The following is an 18,399-nucleotide window of genomic DNA, read 5'->3' as shown; positions in this document are numbered from 1 at the left end:
TTAACATTGTGAAAATGGCCATTCTGCCAAAAGCAATATACAAATTCAATGCAATACCAATAAAAATTCCCGCATCATTCTTCACAGAGATAGAAAAAAAAAAAAAACAGTTGTGAAACTCATATTGAACTACAGAAGGCCTTGGATATTCAAAACTATCCTCATCAAAAGAAACACCACTGGTACATTTATACAATGGAGTTCTACTCAGCGGTAAAGAAAAATGAAGTTATGAAATTTGCAGAAAAATGGATGGACCTGGAAAGTATTATACTAAGTCAGGTAACCCAGGCCCAGAAAGCCAAGCGCCACATGTTCTCCCTCATATGGGGATCCTAGCTACAGATGACTGGGCTTCTGTGTGAGAATGAAAATACTTAGTAGCAGAGGCCAGTAAGTTGAAAAGGAGACATAAAGGGTGGAGAAAGGAAGGGAGGAGGATACTTAATAGGTTGATATTGTATATATGTAATTACAATGATTGTAATGGGGAGGTAATATGATTGAGAATGGAATTTCAAACGGAAAAGTGTGGGGGTGGGGAGGGAGGGAATTACCATGGGATATATTTTATAATCATGGAAAATGTTAATAAAAATTAAAAAAAAAAAAAAAAAAGAAACACCACTGGAGGTATCACCATACCTGATTTCCAATTATACTACAAAGCCATAGTAATAAAAACATCATGGTACTGGCATAAAAATAGACTTACAAGGCTTATTGCAAATGACAGCCTCCTCTTTATTTCACATACAGAAATTGGTTTCTAGAGCTGAAGTAGGAGAAAGCCTGGACCTGGCCTTATCTCTGTATAGATCCTAGAGATGAAGGTCTAGTTGCTGATGATCAGACCTTTCTTCACTTGCAAATAAAAACTTCTGACCTCCAGCCAGTCCCAAGTTATGACTGGGAGCAGTGATATGGGGAAATTTCTTTGTGAGATGAATATCAGCTTGGGGTAGGCTCTTCCAGGCAAGTTCTAAGATTCCATACTGGGCAATGCCTATGGGGTGGACGGTGTGCACATTATTTTGTTCCGGCAGGGGTATCACATCCTGGAACTCGAGAGGGATTTTGGGGATATGGGCTCCTCCACAGATCAGGCAGTAGAACAACCGCTGTCCAGGCACTAGCTCCATGGCCTTCACGGCCTCTTTGCAGATGACCTCATGGGGTAGGGGCTCCTCTCTCAGCAGCAGGTCCTGCAGCAGTCTCTGGATTTGGGGGGACTTAAGCTGGTACAGATCCATGAGCTGGTGGAACTGTTCCATCCAAGCAGTGGTGTCCTTGGCATATCGCTGCTGCAGCATCCGTAGAACATGGTACAGTGCCACAAATGTCTCCCACGGAGGCACCTTGTCCTTTCTTTTCAAGATGGGCTGCCCTGTCTTCTCCAACTTGGGTAATTTGGGATACCTGCCTTTGCCCTTAAAAGCCGTCAAGTCCTTCTGAAACATTAGTGCCAGAGTTTGTCTGTCCACAGAAGCATGAAGACCTGTGAGAATGTCTCTTTTGACAGGATAAAAGTGTCGTGTCTGTATTTCCTTGAGAGCATCAAATAATTTCTGTACCCGTGCACCTCTATATGGCTCTTCTAGAAGATGCCAATTTATAGCCTTTGGGTCTACAACCCTCTTGGTAGTCAGAAGGGACTCTGAAACAGGGACAGCTAAAGGTTTTAGCCAACTTTCCTTTTCCTTTCCTTTTATAGGAGGAATCACTTTGAGGTGTTTGGGACTAATGGGTTCCCTACTGTGTTTTGGAATCATTGTGCTTCGTGATTCTGTAGTCTGCTTGTGACGGTTCACAATGGCTTCAAGTATGGCCAGGTGTAGCCACTCTAGGTCTCCCTTTGATGTCAGGTCTTTGAGGAGTTGACACAACCTATGAAAAGTATCTCTGGGAAGCTCTTCTCCTGCTTCCATCCTTTTCAACACATGGTGCATCCATTCCACATCTGAGAGGCTAGCCTCTGAATATTGTTCTTCTGTCAAGATCTCGGGGAGAGGCAATTGTGCTGTTTCTCCTGTCAGAGATGGATGCTGCTGAACAAACCACTCCCATTTGGCATGTGGTAGTTTGTGTTGGAGTTTATGTGTTTCCATGACCTTCCTCAGTATATGGGATGTGGATGGTATCTTTATGTCCTGCTCTTGAGATTCCAAGATTGTATCCAGTGTGTATACAGGTGCAGGTTCAGATTTCTCCAACAGTTCCTTCTCTTTGTCCATGAACTCTGTCTTTGAGATTATCCTGGATGTCTCAAGTACTGTGGCCTTTTCTCCCCAGGATATCTGTTTTATTGCCAGTGGTGCCAGAACCCTTCTTCCCATCTCTATAGGGACTGAGATCAGTTTGCTGGGAGGGGGTTGCAGTGCTACCAGTTTCACAGCACTCTCTTTGACTGCAGGGAATCCTTTTACAGAGAACTCCTTTTCAGTGGGAGGTAACATTTCTCTTTTTTGTGGAGCCATTCTTCTTGCTTCTTGTAACTTAAATAATTTCTCCCCCTTTAAGACCTCTTTTTCTTTGCCCACTTCTTCCAATAAGCTTATCAACTTTTCTGTCTTCTCTTCTGTCCCACTCAGACTTTCCATCTCTTCCTCACTTATGCTTTCTTCCATCTCTTCCAACCCTTCCTCCTCTTCTTCCTCTTTCTCCTCCTGCATCTTTATCTTTTTCTTCTCTTCCTCCTCCCTGTCCTCTTCTTCCCTTTCCTCCTCCTTCCACTTTTCTTTTTCTTCATCCTCCTTCTCTTCTTCTTCCTCCTCTTCCTCTTCCTCCTCTTCTTCTTCTTCCTCTTCCTCAGACAAACTCTCTTGCTCTACTTCATTGAGCAGACTTTCCATTTCTTTAGTAAATTTTTCTTTATTCTCTATGGTATCTAATAAAGTGTAAAACTTTTTCTTAAGAGTAGCAGATCTCTCCAGTGCTTTTCTTCTTTTCCATGTTGGTTTAAAGAATAGGATTTCTGTTTCTTTCTCAGATATCTCTGCTTCTTCCTCCTCCTCTTCTTCCTCTTCTTCCTCCTCTATAGTTTGCATGACTTCTCTATGTTCCCTTGTCAATCTACTTTCTTCAGCAGCTATTTTTTCCTCTTTGGTTTTCAACTGCATCATTTCCTTGGCCAGATTGTTCTGCTTCTTAGCCAACTTCTTTTCATCTCTGGTCATTTCTAGTTGTTCCTTAGAACCATCCCATTCTTTGATATCAAGTCTGTTCTCCTCCTTGCTCAGTCTGTTTTCCTTAATTAAGAGTGTCCGTTTTATCTTTGTCATCTTTGTTTCTTCCTGGGTTGCTTTGGTCTCCTCACTCACGAGTTTCTGAAGTGCCTTTAAGGTTCTGCTCGTTTGTGTTGGCTCCTTGTCTGTAGCCAATTTTCTTGCTGCCTTGGTTAACTTCCTTTCTCCTTGTACATAAATTCTCTGTCCTGTGCTAAGTTCCAGTTTTCCCTTGGCAATGCCCTTTTTCTCTGTGGCTAACAGCCTATTTTCATATGCCAGTAACTTTTCTTCTAGTGACAGTCTCTTCTTTACTAGGTCTATCTCATGATCAGTCAGTCTTCGTTTCTGTAGAACATCTTCAGTGTCTTTCCTGGCAAGATTTTCTATCTCCTGAGTCAGCTTCCGCTTCTCCTGGGCCAACTTCCTCATTTCTGCATTCAGTGCCATTTCTTCTTCAAAAATCTCTGGTTCATCTCTGAATAGTTTACATTCCTGGTACAATACCATCTTTTCCTCAGCTAAGTTCATTTTTTCTTGGGCCAATTTCTCCTGTTTTTCAGCCAGACTTCTATTTGCCTGAGCCAGTCTGTTCACAACAACAACTATCTTTTCCTTCTTCTCCATCAGTGCTTCATTTTCCTTCTTCAACTTCTCCTCTATATAAACCAGCCTTTCCCTGTACACCCCCAGTTTCTTCTTTACTTGAGCTATCTGCTCTTTCCCTTTGATGCATTTTTCTTTAGCACAGTGGACATCCTCTTTCTTTTGAGCCAGTTTTTCCTTTTGCTGAGCTAGATACTCCGTTTTCTGGGCCAGATTCCCTTCCTTCTCATCCAGTTCCTCCCTCTTGTCTTCAAGTTCTTGTTTGTTGTAGACTAGATTTTTCCTTTCCTGGGCCAGTTTCTCTTTGTTGTCCATTAGTTCCTTTCTTTTCTGGAGCAGTCTTTCCTCTTCCTCCATCATTTTTCCCATGTCTTGGGCCAACTTCTCTTCCTGGATCAGCTTCTCTTCTTCCTGGGCCAGTATTCTCTCTTTAGTTGTCAGAAGCTCCTCTTGCCAGGCCAGCATTGTCTCTTCCTTAATCAGATCCTCATTTTCTTCATACAGGTTCTCTTTTTCCTCGATCAGTTTTTTTTCTTCCCCAATCAGTTTCTCCATATCCTTTTTTAGGTCCTCCATCTCCTCATCCAGTTCCTTTTCCTGACATTCTATATTTTGTTCCTTTTGCATCAGTGTTTCTGTTTTCTGGGCCAATAGTCTTTTCACCTCAGCTACTCTCTCAATTTTATTCACTAGTTTCTCTTCATCTCTTGAAATTTTCTCCAATTTCTTGGCCAGTTTCCTCTTTTTCTGGGCTAATTGTTCTGCTTCTTGGCTGAGCTCTTCTTCTCTTATGGCCAGTTTTTCCTCTTTCTCTGCAATGTTCCTCTCTGCTTGGGTCACTTTTCCACCTCTAGAAACCACTGTCACATATTCTTTGGCCAGCTTTCTTTCTTCTTGGGCAAGCCTTTTCTCCTCATGCGCGAGTTTCTCCTCTTCTTGTGCCAGCCTCCTCTCCTCTCTGGCTCGTTTTCTTTCAAGCTTGGCTTGTTTGTTCTGTAACACGGCTTGTTTCTGTTCTTCTTCGATCTGTCTCTGCTCCTCTGGGAGCAGCTTTTCTTCTTCACTCAACTCCTGGGACACTTCCTCCCATTCCTGGGACAGTTCTTCTTCCCTTGGAGCCAATTCTTTCTCATCCTTGGATTTGGATATTACAGTTTCCCAGATCTCTTTCCACTCATCCCATTTCTTCTTTTCCTGTACTGTATCATCTGGGAATGGCTTCTCTTCTGCCTGGTGTTTCTCCTTTTGCTGAAAATGTTTCCTGTCCCACTCTTGTTTCCATTCATCCCAGGTTATTTTTGTCTCTCTGTAAGCATTTACCCACTGATCCCAGGACTCCTTCCACTCTTTCCAAGACAGCACCCTTTCAACCATAATTGTTTTTTCATCTGGCTCAATTACTTTCTTTTCTGGTTGTACCTTTTCCTCCTGTTCTTCACGCATATCCCACTCTTCTTTGGTCACTGTCTCCTGTTTTATGCCTACTTCCCTTTCCTCCTGGACTAGTTCTCTCTCCTTCTGGACTGGTTCCCTCTCTTCCTGAACTGGTTCCCTCTCCTCCTGAACTGGTTCCCTCTCCTCCTGAACTGGTTTCCTCTCTTGCTTCAAGCCCTTCTTCTTAGATTTCTTTACCTTTTGTTTTACCTTGAGTAGGCCACCAAGTTCTAAGGAACTTTTCTTGTCTATTTTTGGAACCTCTTCCTCCAACTCTTTCATGCCCTTTTCTTCCATTTGCATTTGTTCTTCCTTCTCTAATATCTCTTTCTCCTCTGTAATCATCACCATGTCTTTAATTGCTTCCTCATGGATAAGAACTTTCTTTCTTTCTGGCCAAACTGCATCCCAGTCAAGGTCCTCAAGCATAGCTTCACTTTTTTTCTTCAACACCGGGCAGATCTCCTGAAAAAGTTCCCAGCTGGGGTGCCGATCTGTCAGCACCTTCTCAGCCATAGTCACTAGCTCAGTGTTTAGATCTTCTGACATATTTACCTGGGAGCCAGATATCCTCAGGGTCATAAGACGACATAGATCATCCCGCCATGCACTGTCAAAAGAGAGAGCTCTGTGTCCAGGCACTCCAGCAGCACCTCGCCCATATGATTTAACCCTTTTCTTCACAGGTGCATCTGTTATAGGTGGTAGAGGTTCCTCAACTGAAACTTGGTCTTTTATTTTCTTCTTGTACATTTTCATGGCTTTAGGAGCTTTCTTCTCTTTTTTGTCTGAGCCTATTTGCCTTTTCCTCACTAATTTCATGGTCACAGCAATGTGCTCTTTTGTGATAGCTTTGTCTGAAACTTCAACTTCTTTTAGGCTCTTCCTTGTGCTGCTGACTGAAGCCTTGGCATAGATAGCTGCTTCCTCCATCTTCTCTACCTCTACAGCTTCAGACTGATCACTTTCACTCTCAACAGGAGCTGGCTCTGTGATCACCTGTTTAGCTTCTGCCTCTTTCACCTTTCTGAGACCTCGCAACAATTTTTTGGCTGCAGGGAAAATTAGGAGATGGAGGTAAGGAAAGCATGGGGAGTTAAATGAAGCACTTTCTAAATCTGGTGTGAATGAAGAGGAACTGTAATAAAAGTAGGAGCAACATGGGCTGGAGAGATTGCCTGGTTAAGTGGTTAAATGGTTAAGGCGCTTGCCTGAGAAGCCTAAGGACCCAGGTTCAATTCTCCAGATCCCATGTAAGTTAGATGCAGAAGGTGGGACATGCATCTGGAATTTGTTTACAGTGGCTAGAGGCCCTAGCACACCTATTCTATTTCTCTCTCTCTCTCTCTTGTTCTTTCTCTCTAAATAATTTTTTTTTTCTTTAAGCAACAGAAAAGGCTGGGCCCGGGCTGGAGAGATGGCTTAGTGGTTAAGCGCTTGCCTGTGAAGCCTAAGGACCCCGGTTCGAGGCTCGGTTCCCCAGGTCCCACGTTAGCCAGATGCACAAGGGGGCGCACGCGTCTGGAGTTCGTTTGCAGAGGCTGGAAGCCCTGGCGCGCCCATTCTCTCTCTATCCCTCTATCTGTCTTTCTCTCTGTGTCCGTTGCTCTCAAATAAATAAATAAAAAATTTAAAAAAAAAAAAAAGGCTGGGCCCGTCCTTAAAATCTCTCCTGGGTGTATTCTTATATATCCTCAACTGACTCATTCTATATAGATAAGCCTTGAGATCTTTCTGAGTTTGTGAATTCCATTCTGTGAAACAATCTTTCACTCATTTGTCTTCCCACCTCATATCTCATGACCCTCTGTGATCTTGACCAGCCTTTTCTGGGAGACCCTGAGGCACATAGGTCAGATTTCCCCATACACACCATGCCTTTTGCCAGCTGCTCGGATTCGTTTTTGACTTTTGCTGGACTTGACTTCAGGTTCTTCAAGAATTGGAGGAGGTTGTATGGAAACATTTCTACCTGGTACAGAAGATTTTGAGACATCTAAAGAAAAAGTAAGCCTTTTTTCTCCTTTTGACAAAGTCAAGTTCTCATTTAGTCGCTGTTCCACTTGAGTATAAAGGATCTGGAGATCTGTGGGTCGCATTCCTAGCAGATGGTCCAGGGATTCCTCCCCAATCATCTCTTGCCTATGAAAGTCAAAGAAAAGAACGATGTTGAATCAGGCACATGAAGGAGAATAGGAAGGAAAGAACTTCTGTAGAGTAGGCAAAAGGCCAAGACAGTTAGTGTAGGTACAGGTGGCCAAAAAGAAACAAAAAGAATCAGGCATGGTGGCACATGCCTTTAAACCAAGCACTCAGAAGGAAGAGGTAGAAGATTGCTGTGAGTTCAAGGCCACCTTGAGAATACAGTGTGAATTCCAGCCTGGGCTAGAGTGAGACCCTGCCTCAAAAAACAAAAACAAACAAACAAAAAAATCAAACAAAAAAAAGAAAAGAAAAAAGAAAAAATCTAGGAAGCCAAGATGGCAAAAATTGGGGGTGCTTTATATGGAGGGCTTCCAGGGTGGGAAAACAGGATGGAAATTGTAACTAAAAGAGGTTAGGGGGAAAAAAGGAGGTCAGGGACAGACAGGAATAGGCAAAGAGACAAAGAAAGGATTGGAATAGATAGCAGACCATCAAAGATAGTCTAAGAATATAAAAAGGCTATGAGATAAAAGAAAAGTCAGGGGAAACTAATGAACATGGATGACGAGGTAGTGAAGAAAAAAAAAGAAGAGAAAATAGGAAAAAGGGCGGGGAGAAAATTAGCAGGTGGTAAATGATTGAGGAAGGCACAAACAACTTACTGCATCTCTCGGAAAGTGTCTCGTTTCTGGATCAAGTTTAAGAGTGAGGTCTTATGGTGGACTCCAGTCTCAGCCATTAGGATTAGGGCTTTACTCCTCACTCTTTGGTCCTTATCCATTAAACCTTGTGCCAGGGGCACGGCAAAGAGATGAGTAATCATGCCTAGGCGCTTCAACCCTTCCCAGGCTAACTCTCGGATCAATGGGTTGGGATTGGTAGTATCATCCAGAAGACGATGTGCTGTCTCTGAGCGCAGAGACGGAGACACCTGGTAAGCAGCAAAGATCTGTCCTAGTGCACCAATACAGCACTGGTATTTCAATGGATTAGCATGGATCATGATGTTGAGGATTGTCTCGACCAGGCTGTTAATAGCAATTTCACTCATCCTTTTCCCTAGCCAACTGCGGTTTGCCACATCTGTAAGGACACTGTAGGTTACCTCCTTTGATGTTCTCATTTCTAGGAAGTTTTCATCCTCTTTCTCTGGTTGCTGTCCAACATTGCTTATAGCTCTTACCTTGCTGTGCCAGAAGAAGAAGGGCTGAAAATCCTCCCATCCCAGCTCCCGTTGGGGTGGATGTAGGTTGCACTGTAGGAATATTGGGCTACCTTCTGGCCAAAGACGGGCACGAATCACTGAGTTGGGTATATAGCAATCAGGAGCAATAAGCCATTCCTGCCCATGACCAAAGTAGCACTGTAGTATCTGATAGAGGTTGAGCCCATCCCATTTAGTCAACTGTAACTGAGGAGGAACCACATAATGAGAATAGTGAGGTTTGTCCATTTGCCTCATGTCAGTGCCTTCCAAAGAATGGTATCGAGGGATGCTTACTAGCACAGGACTCCCGTCTTCATCTTCTTCTATGACATGCGGCACAGAATGGTCAAAGGCAATGGCTCGCTTATTGACAAGACTTTCCAGACCCATTAATTCCTGGTTCCGTTGATCATAAGTATATTTGGGCACAAACATTGCCTCAAAGGAGAAGAAGAAGCTTGGTAGGAAAGGCTTTGGGGATTCTTGCATATCATCTGTCAAACTCATAAGGGCAAGGCGAGACAACAGGGTTTGGGGAAGTAGTTCTAAACAGGGCACCAGATAGAGACTCTGGTTGAAAGTTACAATCAGGTCACCTCGGTCATTTGCAAAGCAGAGTGGGCCAAAGTGCAGTGATGAGTCCAGCATTGCTATGAGTCTACCATGGAAGTCCCAGATCCGAACAGAGCCATCAGAACCACCTGTGACAAAAAGACTTAAGGCCACACACACATCAAAGGATATGATGGTACATTGGTGTAGAGGCAATGTCTCTATGCATGTGGAGCCTTCCTGTGACCCAAAGGACAGAAAATCATGGAATTTCCAGAGACGCAGGCAATTGGTATCTGTGATGGCACCAACAGACTTTGGTAAAAGGATCAGGTGGTTTAGGTGACAGCTGCTGAGAATGCTTGCTAGGGGCTGCAGTTGTAATCTGATCCCACTAAGCACAGCTTCTGACAGTTGTATATAGTCATCCATTCCATAGGAACAGAGCACAGAGCTTTCTCGGCCACTTCCACATAGTGTAGACAGTGACAGTACAGCCCCAAAGTGCATGAGTCTCTCGATTCTGGCACAGCTGTGTTGGGAAAGCACTCTTATCACACCACTCTGATGCCCAGAAAATATCAATCCTTCCAGCCCCCGCCCCAGGTGGAAATTTCCATAAGCCAGGCATTGTACAAAGTCTTGAGGATCTGGTGAGGTGCATAAGAGATACTTGGCTGGGCAAGGGCAACGAGATGTGTCGAACACCAGCACCTCTGAGTTACCTGTTGCTACAAAGAGCTCCTCCTTACCTGGATCATAGGCCCAATCCACAGCCTGGTCCAGGACTGACAATGGCCAGGTGACAACTAAAAGATTCCCTGTTATAGGGGACACAAAGCGCAACAGACCATCTTCAGTAGCACACAGGATGCGGAACCAGTTTTCTCCACAGCGGACCCGACGCAACTGCTGGGGAGAAGAACCACAGACATTGAAGAGGCTGTAGAAGCAGGGCAGGCGACGCAGGGAAAAGCTATGGGTTGTTTGACAGAAGAAAGTACTGTTATCAATAAACTGGAGGTTAAATAACTCATTGCCGAGCTCTAGTCGCCTGAGCAGGTTCCCTGAAGTGAGGTTCCACTCCTTCATGAAGCCTTCTTTGCCAGCTGTTAGCAAGGTGTGGGCCTCTGCCCGGCTGCGGATACACACCACTACTGAGGAGTGGGCCCTGAAGCTGTGAAGGTGCTGGCTCCGACTGAGGTTCCACACATGGACTTCTCCAGCCTTGTTCCCAGCATAGAAAAAGCCTTGCTCAAAACAAGGGAAGCAGCAGGTGATGAAGGAGCCGCTGCTGGTTGATGTAAACCGCTGCACCTCTCCTAACTGGCCCTGGCCCTGGCGGTCAAGGACCCTCACAACAGTCTCACACAGGGCAAGAAGGCAGTCATTGGGACCGTTCAGCTGGATGTTCTGGACAAGCTCATCACCAGGCATGGGAAACAAGTAGACCATTTGAAGGCCCTTGCCACTTTGCTCAATGGCCCAGGTGACCACACCCCCTTGGATGCCAGATAAAAGCATCTTCATTTCTGGGTCATAGCAGAGGCAGCTAATGTTGAAACGGCAGGGCACTATGCCCAGGGATTTGAATGCTCGGAAATGGTCCCCAAAGATCCTCAGGATCAGGTCACCACAATAGACCACAAGGACATGAAAGGAACCTGTATGGACCATGGACTGTATGGGTGGCAGTCGCTCAGTCATAGAGAATGTTCGCTTCTCAACCATATCCTCAGATTTGCTCTTCATCCACACTACAGCCTGGAAGAGAATAAGAAGGAAATGGTCTAGACAGGGTAGTAGAGGGCCAATTTCAGCTACTCTTCCTTGTTTCCTCTTTTCCTTCCTTTCTTCCTTCCATTTTTGCATATATATATATATATATATATATATATATATATATATATATTGATTGATTGATTGGAGGGAAAGAGGCAGACAGACACAGAGGGAGGGAGAGAGGGAGGGAGAGAGAGGAAGAGAGAGAGAGAGAGAGAGAGAGAGAGAGAGAGAGAATGGGCACGCCAGGGCTTCCAGCCACTGCAAATGAACTCCAGATGCATACACCACCTTGTGCATCTGGCTTTAGTGGGTTGTGGGGAATCAAACCGACATCCTTTGGCTTTGCAGGCAAACACCTTAACTGCTAAGCTATCCCTCCAGCCTCATTCTTGTTTTGTTTTTTTTTTTAATTTAAAAACAAATAATTTTGTAGCTAAGGCCCAAGGTTCAATTCCTTAATACCCACATAAGCCCAATGCACAAAGTGGCACAGGCATCTAGAATTTATCTGCAGTGGCTGGAAGGTCTAGAGCACCCAATCTCTCTTTCTATGTGCCTATTTCTCTCTCTTTCTCCAATAAATAAATAAATAAATAAATATTTTAAAATTATCTCTAGCTGGCTCATTCTCTCTCAAATAAATAAATTAAATACATTTAAAAATAGGACTAGAGAGATGGCTCAGCAGTTAAGACACTTGCCTGAAAAGCTTAAGGACCCAGGTTGAATTGCCCAGTACCCACATAAAGCCAGATGAAAAAGGTGATGTATGCATCTAGAAATTGTTTTCAGTGACTAGAGACCCTGATAGACCCATTTTCTTCTATCTGCCTTGCTCCCTCAAATAAATAAATAAATGAAATATTAAAAATAATTATTTTAAAATATTTTATTTATTTATTTGAGAGAAAGACAGATGGAGAGAATGATCACGCCAGAGCCCCTAGTCCCTGAAAACGAATTCCAGACACATGTGCTACTTTGTGCATCTGGTTTACATAGGTACTGGGGAATCAAACTGTGTTCTTAGGCTTTGCAGGCAAGCGCCTTAACCATTAAGACATCTCTCCATAATAATTTTTATTTTTGTTTACTTATTTGCAAGCAGTGAGAAAGAGAGAGAGAGAAAGAAAGAAGAGAGAGAAGGAGAGAAAGGGCACACCAGTGCCTCCTGTCACTGCAAACTCAAGATGTATGTGCCACTTTGTGCATCTGGCTCTGGGAGATCAAACCCAGGATGGCAAGTTTTGATAGGCAGTGTTGTTAACTACTGAGCCATCTCCCTAGCCCTCCCCACTCCTCCTCCTTCTTCTTTTAAGTATCTTACTCTGTAGCCCAAGCTGGCCTTGAACTCACTACCTAGACCAGACTAATCTCAAAATCATGGTGATTCTATGTCTCAGCCTCCTGAATGCTGGCATTACAGATATGTGCCACCATACCCAGTTTTCCTGTTCTTTTACTAAAGAGATGTTAATTTTGCCCCTGGTATAAGGGTTAGAAATACACCATAGGAAGAAAACATAGGACCCTTTCTCTAATCTTAGCTTACTTTAGGAGAGCCACAAAGTCTATTTAATGTGAAGACTATAACTGCAGAAAGGGTGAGACGTAATCTTGTATCAAGAGCATAATAACTTTCCTTTGTCAACCTGAGTTAGAGCTATTTGGGCATGGCTTCTGGAGAACAAGGCTAAGAAGGGAAAGAAAAGCAGTCTTACCAGTATTTCTTTTGTGAAGGATGACACCCAAGAGAGGGAGGCAAAGAAGTAGGCATCACTGAAGTACGGGCATATGAGCGGCATGTTTTGAGGATAGCGAGATTCTTTGAACAGTATCTGGGACCGATCACTTAGCACAAGTACGTCACTCTTTGGTTCTTCTAAGGACTGCTGAGGAGAGGTAGGGCATAAAAAGAGGCCAGAATATTAAACATATTATTTTTTAAGAAGATTGAAGCAGATCTCAAAATCATGTCTTATGTCTTCCCAACTCCTGTTACTCCCACATATACACAGCATGTGACACTTTCCAAGCATGTAACAAATCTCCCAACAAATAAGGGACCTTGAACTCATTAGTAATCCTCCTACCTCTGCCTCCTGAGTGTTTCTTCCTTCTCTTTTAGAAAAATTCTCTCCCTGCTGGGTGGGTTCCTCTGACAATGTTCCAAATGTTTACCTCCAACTATCACATTGTTGTTATAAAAAGGTCTGTAGGACTATTTGAAAACTGATGGGCCACTTCCTACTGAGGTAACAACTACCTTAACAGTCTGCTTTGCTTTTTTTGTTGCATTTATCAGCCATCGATGGCTCTTTGGTGCCAATTACCAGAGGACAACGAATATGTTGAAGTCCTCTGAACGTACACCTTACCTTACTTTGTTGAGCCTTTTCATTTATGAGGTATATGAAGTCCTTCCACTTGGGAATGAGTCTAGGGGAGGGCATCACTTGATTTTTCCCTTGTTCCTTAGGACCATTACTTGAAAACCTGTGGGAATCCAAAAGAGGGCTGCTTAGCCAGTATTTGTTTGCTAGGCAATATGAATGAGAAGGCAAGCATTCATGGGTTTTATTTGTTTGCTTGCTTTTCATATATATGTATATTTTTTAGAGAGACCAGGAGTGACAGTGAGAGCGAGACAGCAAGAGAGTGAGAGAGTAAGAAAGCATGAGAGAGAGAGAGAGAGAATTGGCACTGTATGGCCTCAGCCACTGAAATTGAACCTGAGACGCTTGCGCCACCTAGTGGGTATGTGTGACCTTGTGCTTGCTGCACCTTTGTGCACCTGGCTTATGTGGGATCTGGAGAGAGATGGAACATGGTCCTTAGGCTTCACAGGCAAGTGCCTTTACCACTAAGCCATCTCTGTAGCCCTTTGCTTTGCTTTTGAGACAGCGCCTCGTGTATTCCAGGCTGGCCCTGACCTTGGTATGTAACCATGCAGTCAAGGATGACCTTGACCTTCTGTCCCTTCTTCTACATCCTGAGTGTTGAGACTACATGTGTGTACCACCATATCATTTTATGCAGTGCTGAGGACAAAGCCCTCCACCAACTGAGATATATCCTCAGCCTGCATTTTTTATGTTTAAAAAATTATTTTTTTGAGGTAGGATCTTATTCTAGTTAGGCTGACCAGGAACTCACTCTGTAGACCCAGGTTGGCCTCAGACTCCTGGTGATCTTTCTACCTCTGCTTGTTCCTGAGTGCTGGGATTAAAGGCCTGCACCATTATGCCTGGATTTTTTTTGTAAATATTTAATTAATTTATTTGAAAGAGAGAGAGTGTGTGAATGGATGCACCAGGGCTTCCAGCCACCAAAAACAAACTCCAGACACAGGTGCCATGTTGTGCATCTGGCTTATGTGGGTACTGGGGAATTGAACAAGGGTCCTTAGGCTTTGCAGGCAAGTGCCTTAACTGCTAAGCCACCTCTCCAGCCCTGTTTTTTTTTTTTTTTTTTTTTTGAGACAGAGTCTCATGTAGTCCAGGCTGGCCTCAAACTCACTATTATTCTGAGACTAATTCTGAACTTATGATCCTTTTGTTTCTATTCCTATCCTCTTGTCCTCTTCATATATTCTCCTTTTCTTTTTCCCTCCCAGTCTTTTTCTCCCTCTTCATTTCTCTTTTCCTTTCCTTTGTACTTTTCAGTTGCTCTGAAACCATGACAGCTAATTTTATAGTCTGCCCAGTAGAGGGCAATGGAGGCCAACTTTGACTGCCAGTGAAGGAAAGCATCAGTTCAGGGAAATAATTTTCAAAGTGGTCTTCCCCAGGCCAGCAGCAACAGTATCACCTTAGAAACCTGTTAAAAATACACACCATCAACCTTATTGGCTCAATGTGCTGGCAATGCCTGTCAACCCAAAAGGTTGAAGCAGGAGAACTATGAGTTCCAGCTTAGACTACATAGCAAGAATCTTTGAAAAACAAGGACTCAATGTTGTGTAGATTTTGTGCAGGATTTAAGGGGGGGAATATCAAAACAGAAGAGGTACTACTTGGAAATAAGCCAGGTTCAGTGGAAGAGGAATGGGAGAGAATGGATAAAAAAAGATAATACTGTTTTATTCTGAGAAAACTGTTCCAAAGTTTAAAAATCTTTAACATGCAACTATATTTATAATATCAAAATAGGAGGCAGAGGGTGATGATGAGAAGAGGAAGGAAGGGAGGGATGGAGAGAAGGAAAGAAAAGGTAGGCAAATACTTGGGTCAAACCCAAGCCCTACTGAAGTGTAAACTCTGGGGATAGGACCCAACAACAATCTGGGATTTAAACACTCTTAAACTGATCTTTATGCACCCTAAAGTGTGAGACCATTGGTATAAAGAGCTGTTGGGAGTCCCCAGTCAGCATGGCCTGGGCCTCCTGAAGCAGTCAACAGAATCCACTCTCCTGTATGATTAAGCCTGGACCTAGTGTTGGCAGAGACTGGGCAGGGGCAAAGTATGCACAGTTTAGCAGTATTACCAGGTGTGGTGGCTCTAGCCTACAATCTCAGCACTTGAGAGGATCACCATGATATCAAGGACAGCCTGGACTATAGAGTGAGTTCCAGGTCAGCTTAGGCTAGAGTAAGACCCTGAATCAAAATAATAATAATAATAAATAAGGGCTGGAGTGATCACTTAGTGGTTAAAGTGCTTGCTTAGGAAGCCTAAGGACACAGGTTCAATTCTCCAGTACTTCCGTAAGCCAGATGCACAAGGTGGCGTATGAGTATGGAGTTCATTTGCAGTGGCTGGAGAACCTGGCATGTCTATTCTCTATTTGCCTCCTTCTCTGTATCTAAAATAAAGTTATTATATGTATATATGTGTGTATATATATACACACATAACAGATACATATACATACATATATACATATACATACATACACACACATATATGTATGGATGTGTGTGTGGATATATATTTGACAGTGGGAAAGAGTGGGGGGAGAGAGAGAGAAAGAATGGGTGGGCCAGGGCTTCCAGCCACTGCAAATGAACTCCAGTTGCACGTACCACCTTGTGCATCTGGCTTACATGGGTCCTGGGGAATTGAACCAGAGTCCTTTGGCTTTGCAGGCAAGCACCTTAACTGCTAAGCCATATCTCCAGCCCCATTCTTCTTCTTCTTCTTCTTCTTCTTTTTTTTTTTTTTTGAGGTAGGGTCTTGCTCCAGCTTAGGAATTCACTATGTAGTCTCAGGGTGGCCTTGAACTCATGGTGATCCTACCTCTGCCTCCCAAGTGCTGGGATTAAAGGCGTGTGCCACCATGGCTGGCAATTCTTCTTCTTCTTTTTAATGTGTAGCCCAGGCTGGCCTGGAACTTCTGATCTTCCTGCATGCCTCTTCAGCAATTTCCTACAGGCATGTGCCACCACAGCCAGCTATATTATTCTTTGATCTTTTTAATTTTTTTACAACTTTTAATTTTTCTCAAACTTATGTTACACTAGTGATTCATTTGGTTGTTGTTGGTAGTGGTGGTGGTGATCTGTTGCTCAGGCTGGTCTCAAACTGTGGACTCAAGTGGTCTTCCTGGCCCAGCCTTCTGAGTTGCTGGGATTACAGGTTACCATACCCAATTGTGATTCAGTTTTTTTTTTTTTTAGTATTTTATTTATTTATAAGGGAGGACTATAGGTATGGCAGGGACCCCTGCCACTGCAAACCAACAACAGTTGTGCCACTTTGTGCATCTGGCTTTACAAGGATACTGGGGAATCAAATCCAGACCCACAGGCTTTACAAGGCAGCGCCTTTAACTGCTGAGCCATCTGTTCAGCCTGTGATTCAGTTATTTATTTATTTATTTATTTTCTGGTTTTCCGAGGTAGGGTCTCACACTATCTCAGGCTGACCTGGAATTCACTATGTAGTCTCAGGGCGGCCTCTAACTCATGGTGATCCTCCTACCTCTGCCTCCTGCATGCTTGGATTAAAGGTGCGTGCCACCACACCCGGCTTATTTATTTATTTTATTTGAGAGAGGGAGGGAGAGAGATAGAGGCAGGTAATGAATGGGTGCACCAGGGCCTCCTAGCCACTGCAAAGGAACTCCAGGCACATGTGCCACCTTGTGCATCTGGCTTTATGTGGGTATTGGGGAAATCAAACCTGGATCCTTTTGGCTTTGCAGGCAAGCACTTTAACTGCTAAGCCATCTCTCCATCCTGTGATTCAGTTTTTTGGTTTTCTTTTGAGGTAGGGTCTTGCTCTAGCCCAGGCTGACCTAGAGTGCTGGGATTAAAGGTGTGTGCCACCATACCTGGCTTCCATGATTCAGTTTTTAAAAGGAAAAGTTCAAAGTCTTATGAGTCTATAACTATAATAAGACCTGACTACACTAAAGGAGGGTGATGTGTGCTGCACAATTTGTAGAAGGACAATACGTATATTACAGAGCTTTGCCTGGCAGGTACATCTTACAGTTGGGGACAGGCACAGCAGGCAGCGGAAGGATTCAAATATTTGAATGTAATGCCATAAAGGCAACCTTTGCTTACTCTGTTCTTTAAATGGCATTACTAATAGAGTCCAAGTTTGTGTAGTTCTGGGAATACTATTCATTGCCACAGGTAGCTTCTTAAGGATGGGAAGCACTAGCTGTATGGTGGCTCACCATTTTAACCCAAGCATTTGGAAGGCTAAGCACTTCATTTTCTTGATGGAAAGTGACAGTTTTCCAGGCCGATAAACATATTAATTAACAGGATGAGCTAGTTTCCATTAAATAAAAGGGATACTCTGGATTCCTGGGACTAATGAACTCTCTGGCCTCTCCCAGGAAGAAGCTTCCCGGCTTCAGGTCGTTCTGGGCATCTTTCGGAAGCAGGTCGAAGCAGAAAAGATGGGGTTTCTTGACCAGAGAGCCATGCAATCCCAGTTAATTCACTCAGAAAACCCTTATGGAGCATTGTGGAATTGGAAACAAAAGAAGAAAAAGGAAGGAACCGAATCTCCGTCCACATCAGCAGGTGGACTCAATCTGGATGAACATTTCTCAGACTCCACAAACTCTAGTGTGTGTCGCCGGCGAATGGATGGAAGATAAATCTCATCCCGTTCCCCGCCACGCTAGTCCCGGGCAAATATCCGAAGTGCGAAGAACCCAGCAGCCCAGGCCTGTCAGGTGGGGCGAGAGGGGGTGTGTCGCCTCTCTAAGGCCGGAGCCGCGCCCCGTTACCTGTGGCAGGACTCCCGACCCGGGAGGGACGGGCACGACGAGCGTGGGAGCCCCCAGGAGCTCCGAGGTAGGCGAAGAGACCTAGGGGAGTGCCTGAGGAGCTACGTTGCGGACGACGCGGGAGGATTCAACAGAACGGTTGCTCCTGCAACCCCGCGCTCGGGCGGCCTAAGCCAGGCGACAGGAGTGAGCGCGCGCGTGCTCGGAGTCGCGCCCGCGCACGAATCCTCAGCAGCGCGCGCGCGCGTCCGA

The 18,399-nt window shown here is 44.2% G+C and overlaps 1 protein-coding gene across 1 annotated transcript; it reads right to left on the bottom strand.

Annotated features, from left to right (window-relative positions):
• Window positions 1-704: 704 nt before the first annotated feature.
• On the bottom strand, window positions 705-18,280 carry Wdr87 (WD repeat domain 87). The gene is made up of 6 exons (XM_045155416.1): window positions 18,148-18,280; window positions 13,332-13,449; window positions 12,675-12,845; window positions 8,072-10,932; window positions 7,138-7,406; window positions 705-6,316 (listed from the first exon to the last, which is right to left on the bottom strand). Exons 2-6 carry the CDS (start codon window positions 13,404-13,406, stop codon window positions 822-824), a joined length of 8,871 nt encoding a protein of 2,956 aa, XP_045011351.1. The 5' UTR covers window positions 13,407-13,449; window positions 18,148-18,280; the 3' UTR covers window positions 705-821.
• Between the last annotated feature and the right edge of the window lie 119 nt (window positions 18,281-18,399).

Source organism: Jaculus jaculus, chromosome 7 (genome assembly GCF_020740685.1).
Source record: "Jaculus jaculus isolate mJacJac1 chromosome 7, mJacJac1.mat.Y.cur, whole genome shotgun sequence".
Taxonomy (NCBI): domain Eukaryota; kingdom Metazoa; phylum Chordata; class Mammalia; order Rodentia; family Dipodidae; genus Jaculus; species Jaculus jaculus.
Note: the sequence above shows the minus strand (reverse complement) of the source record. Positions and strands in the feature narration are given on the sequence as shown.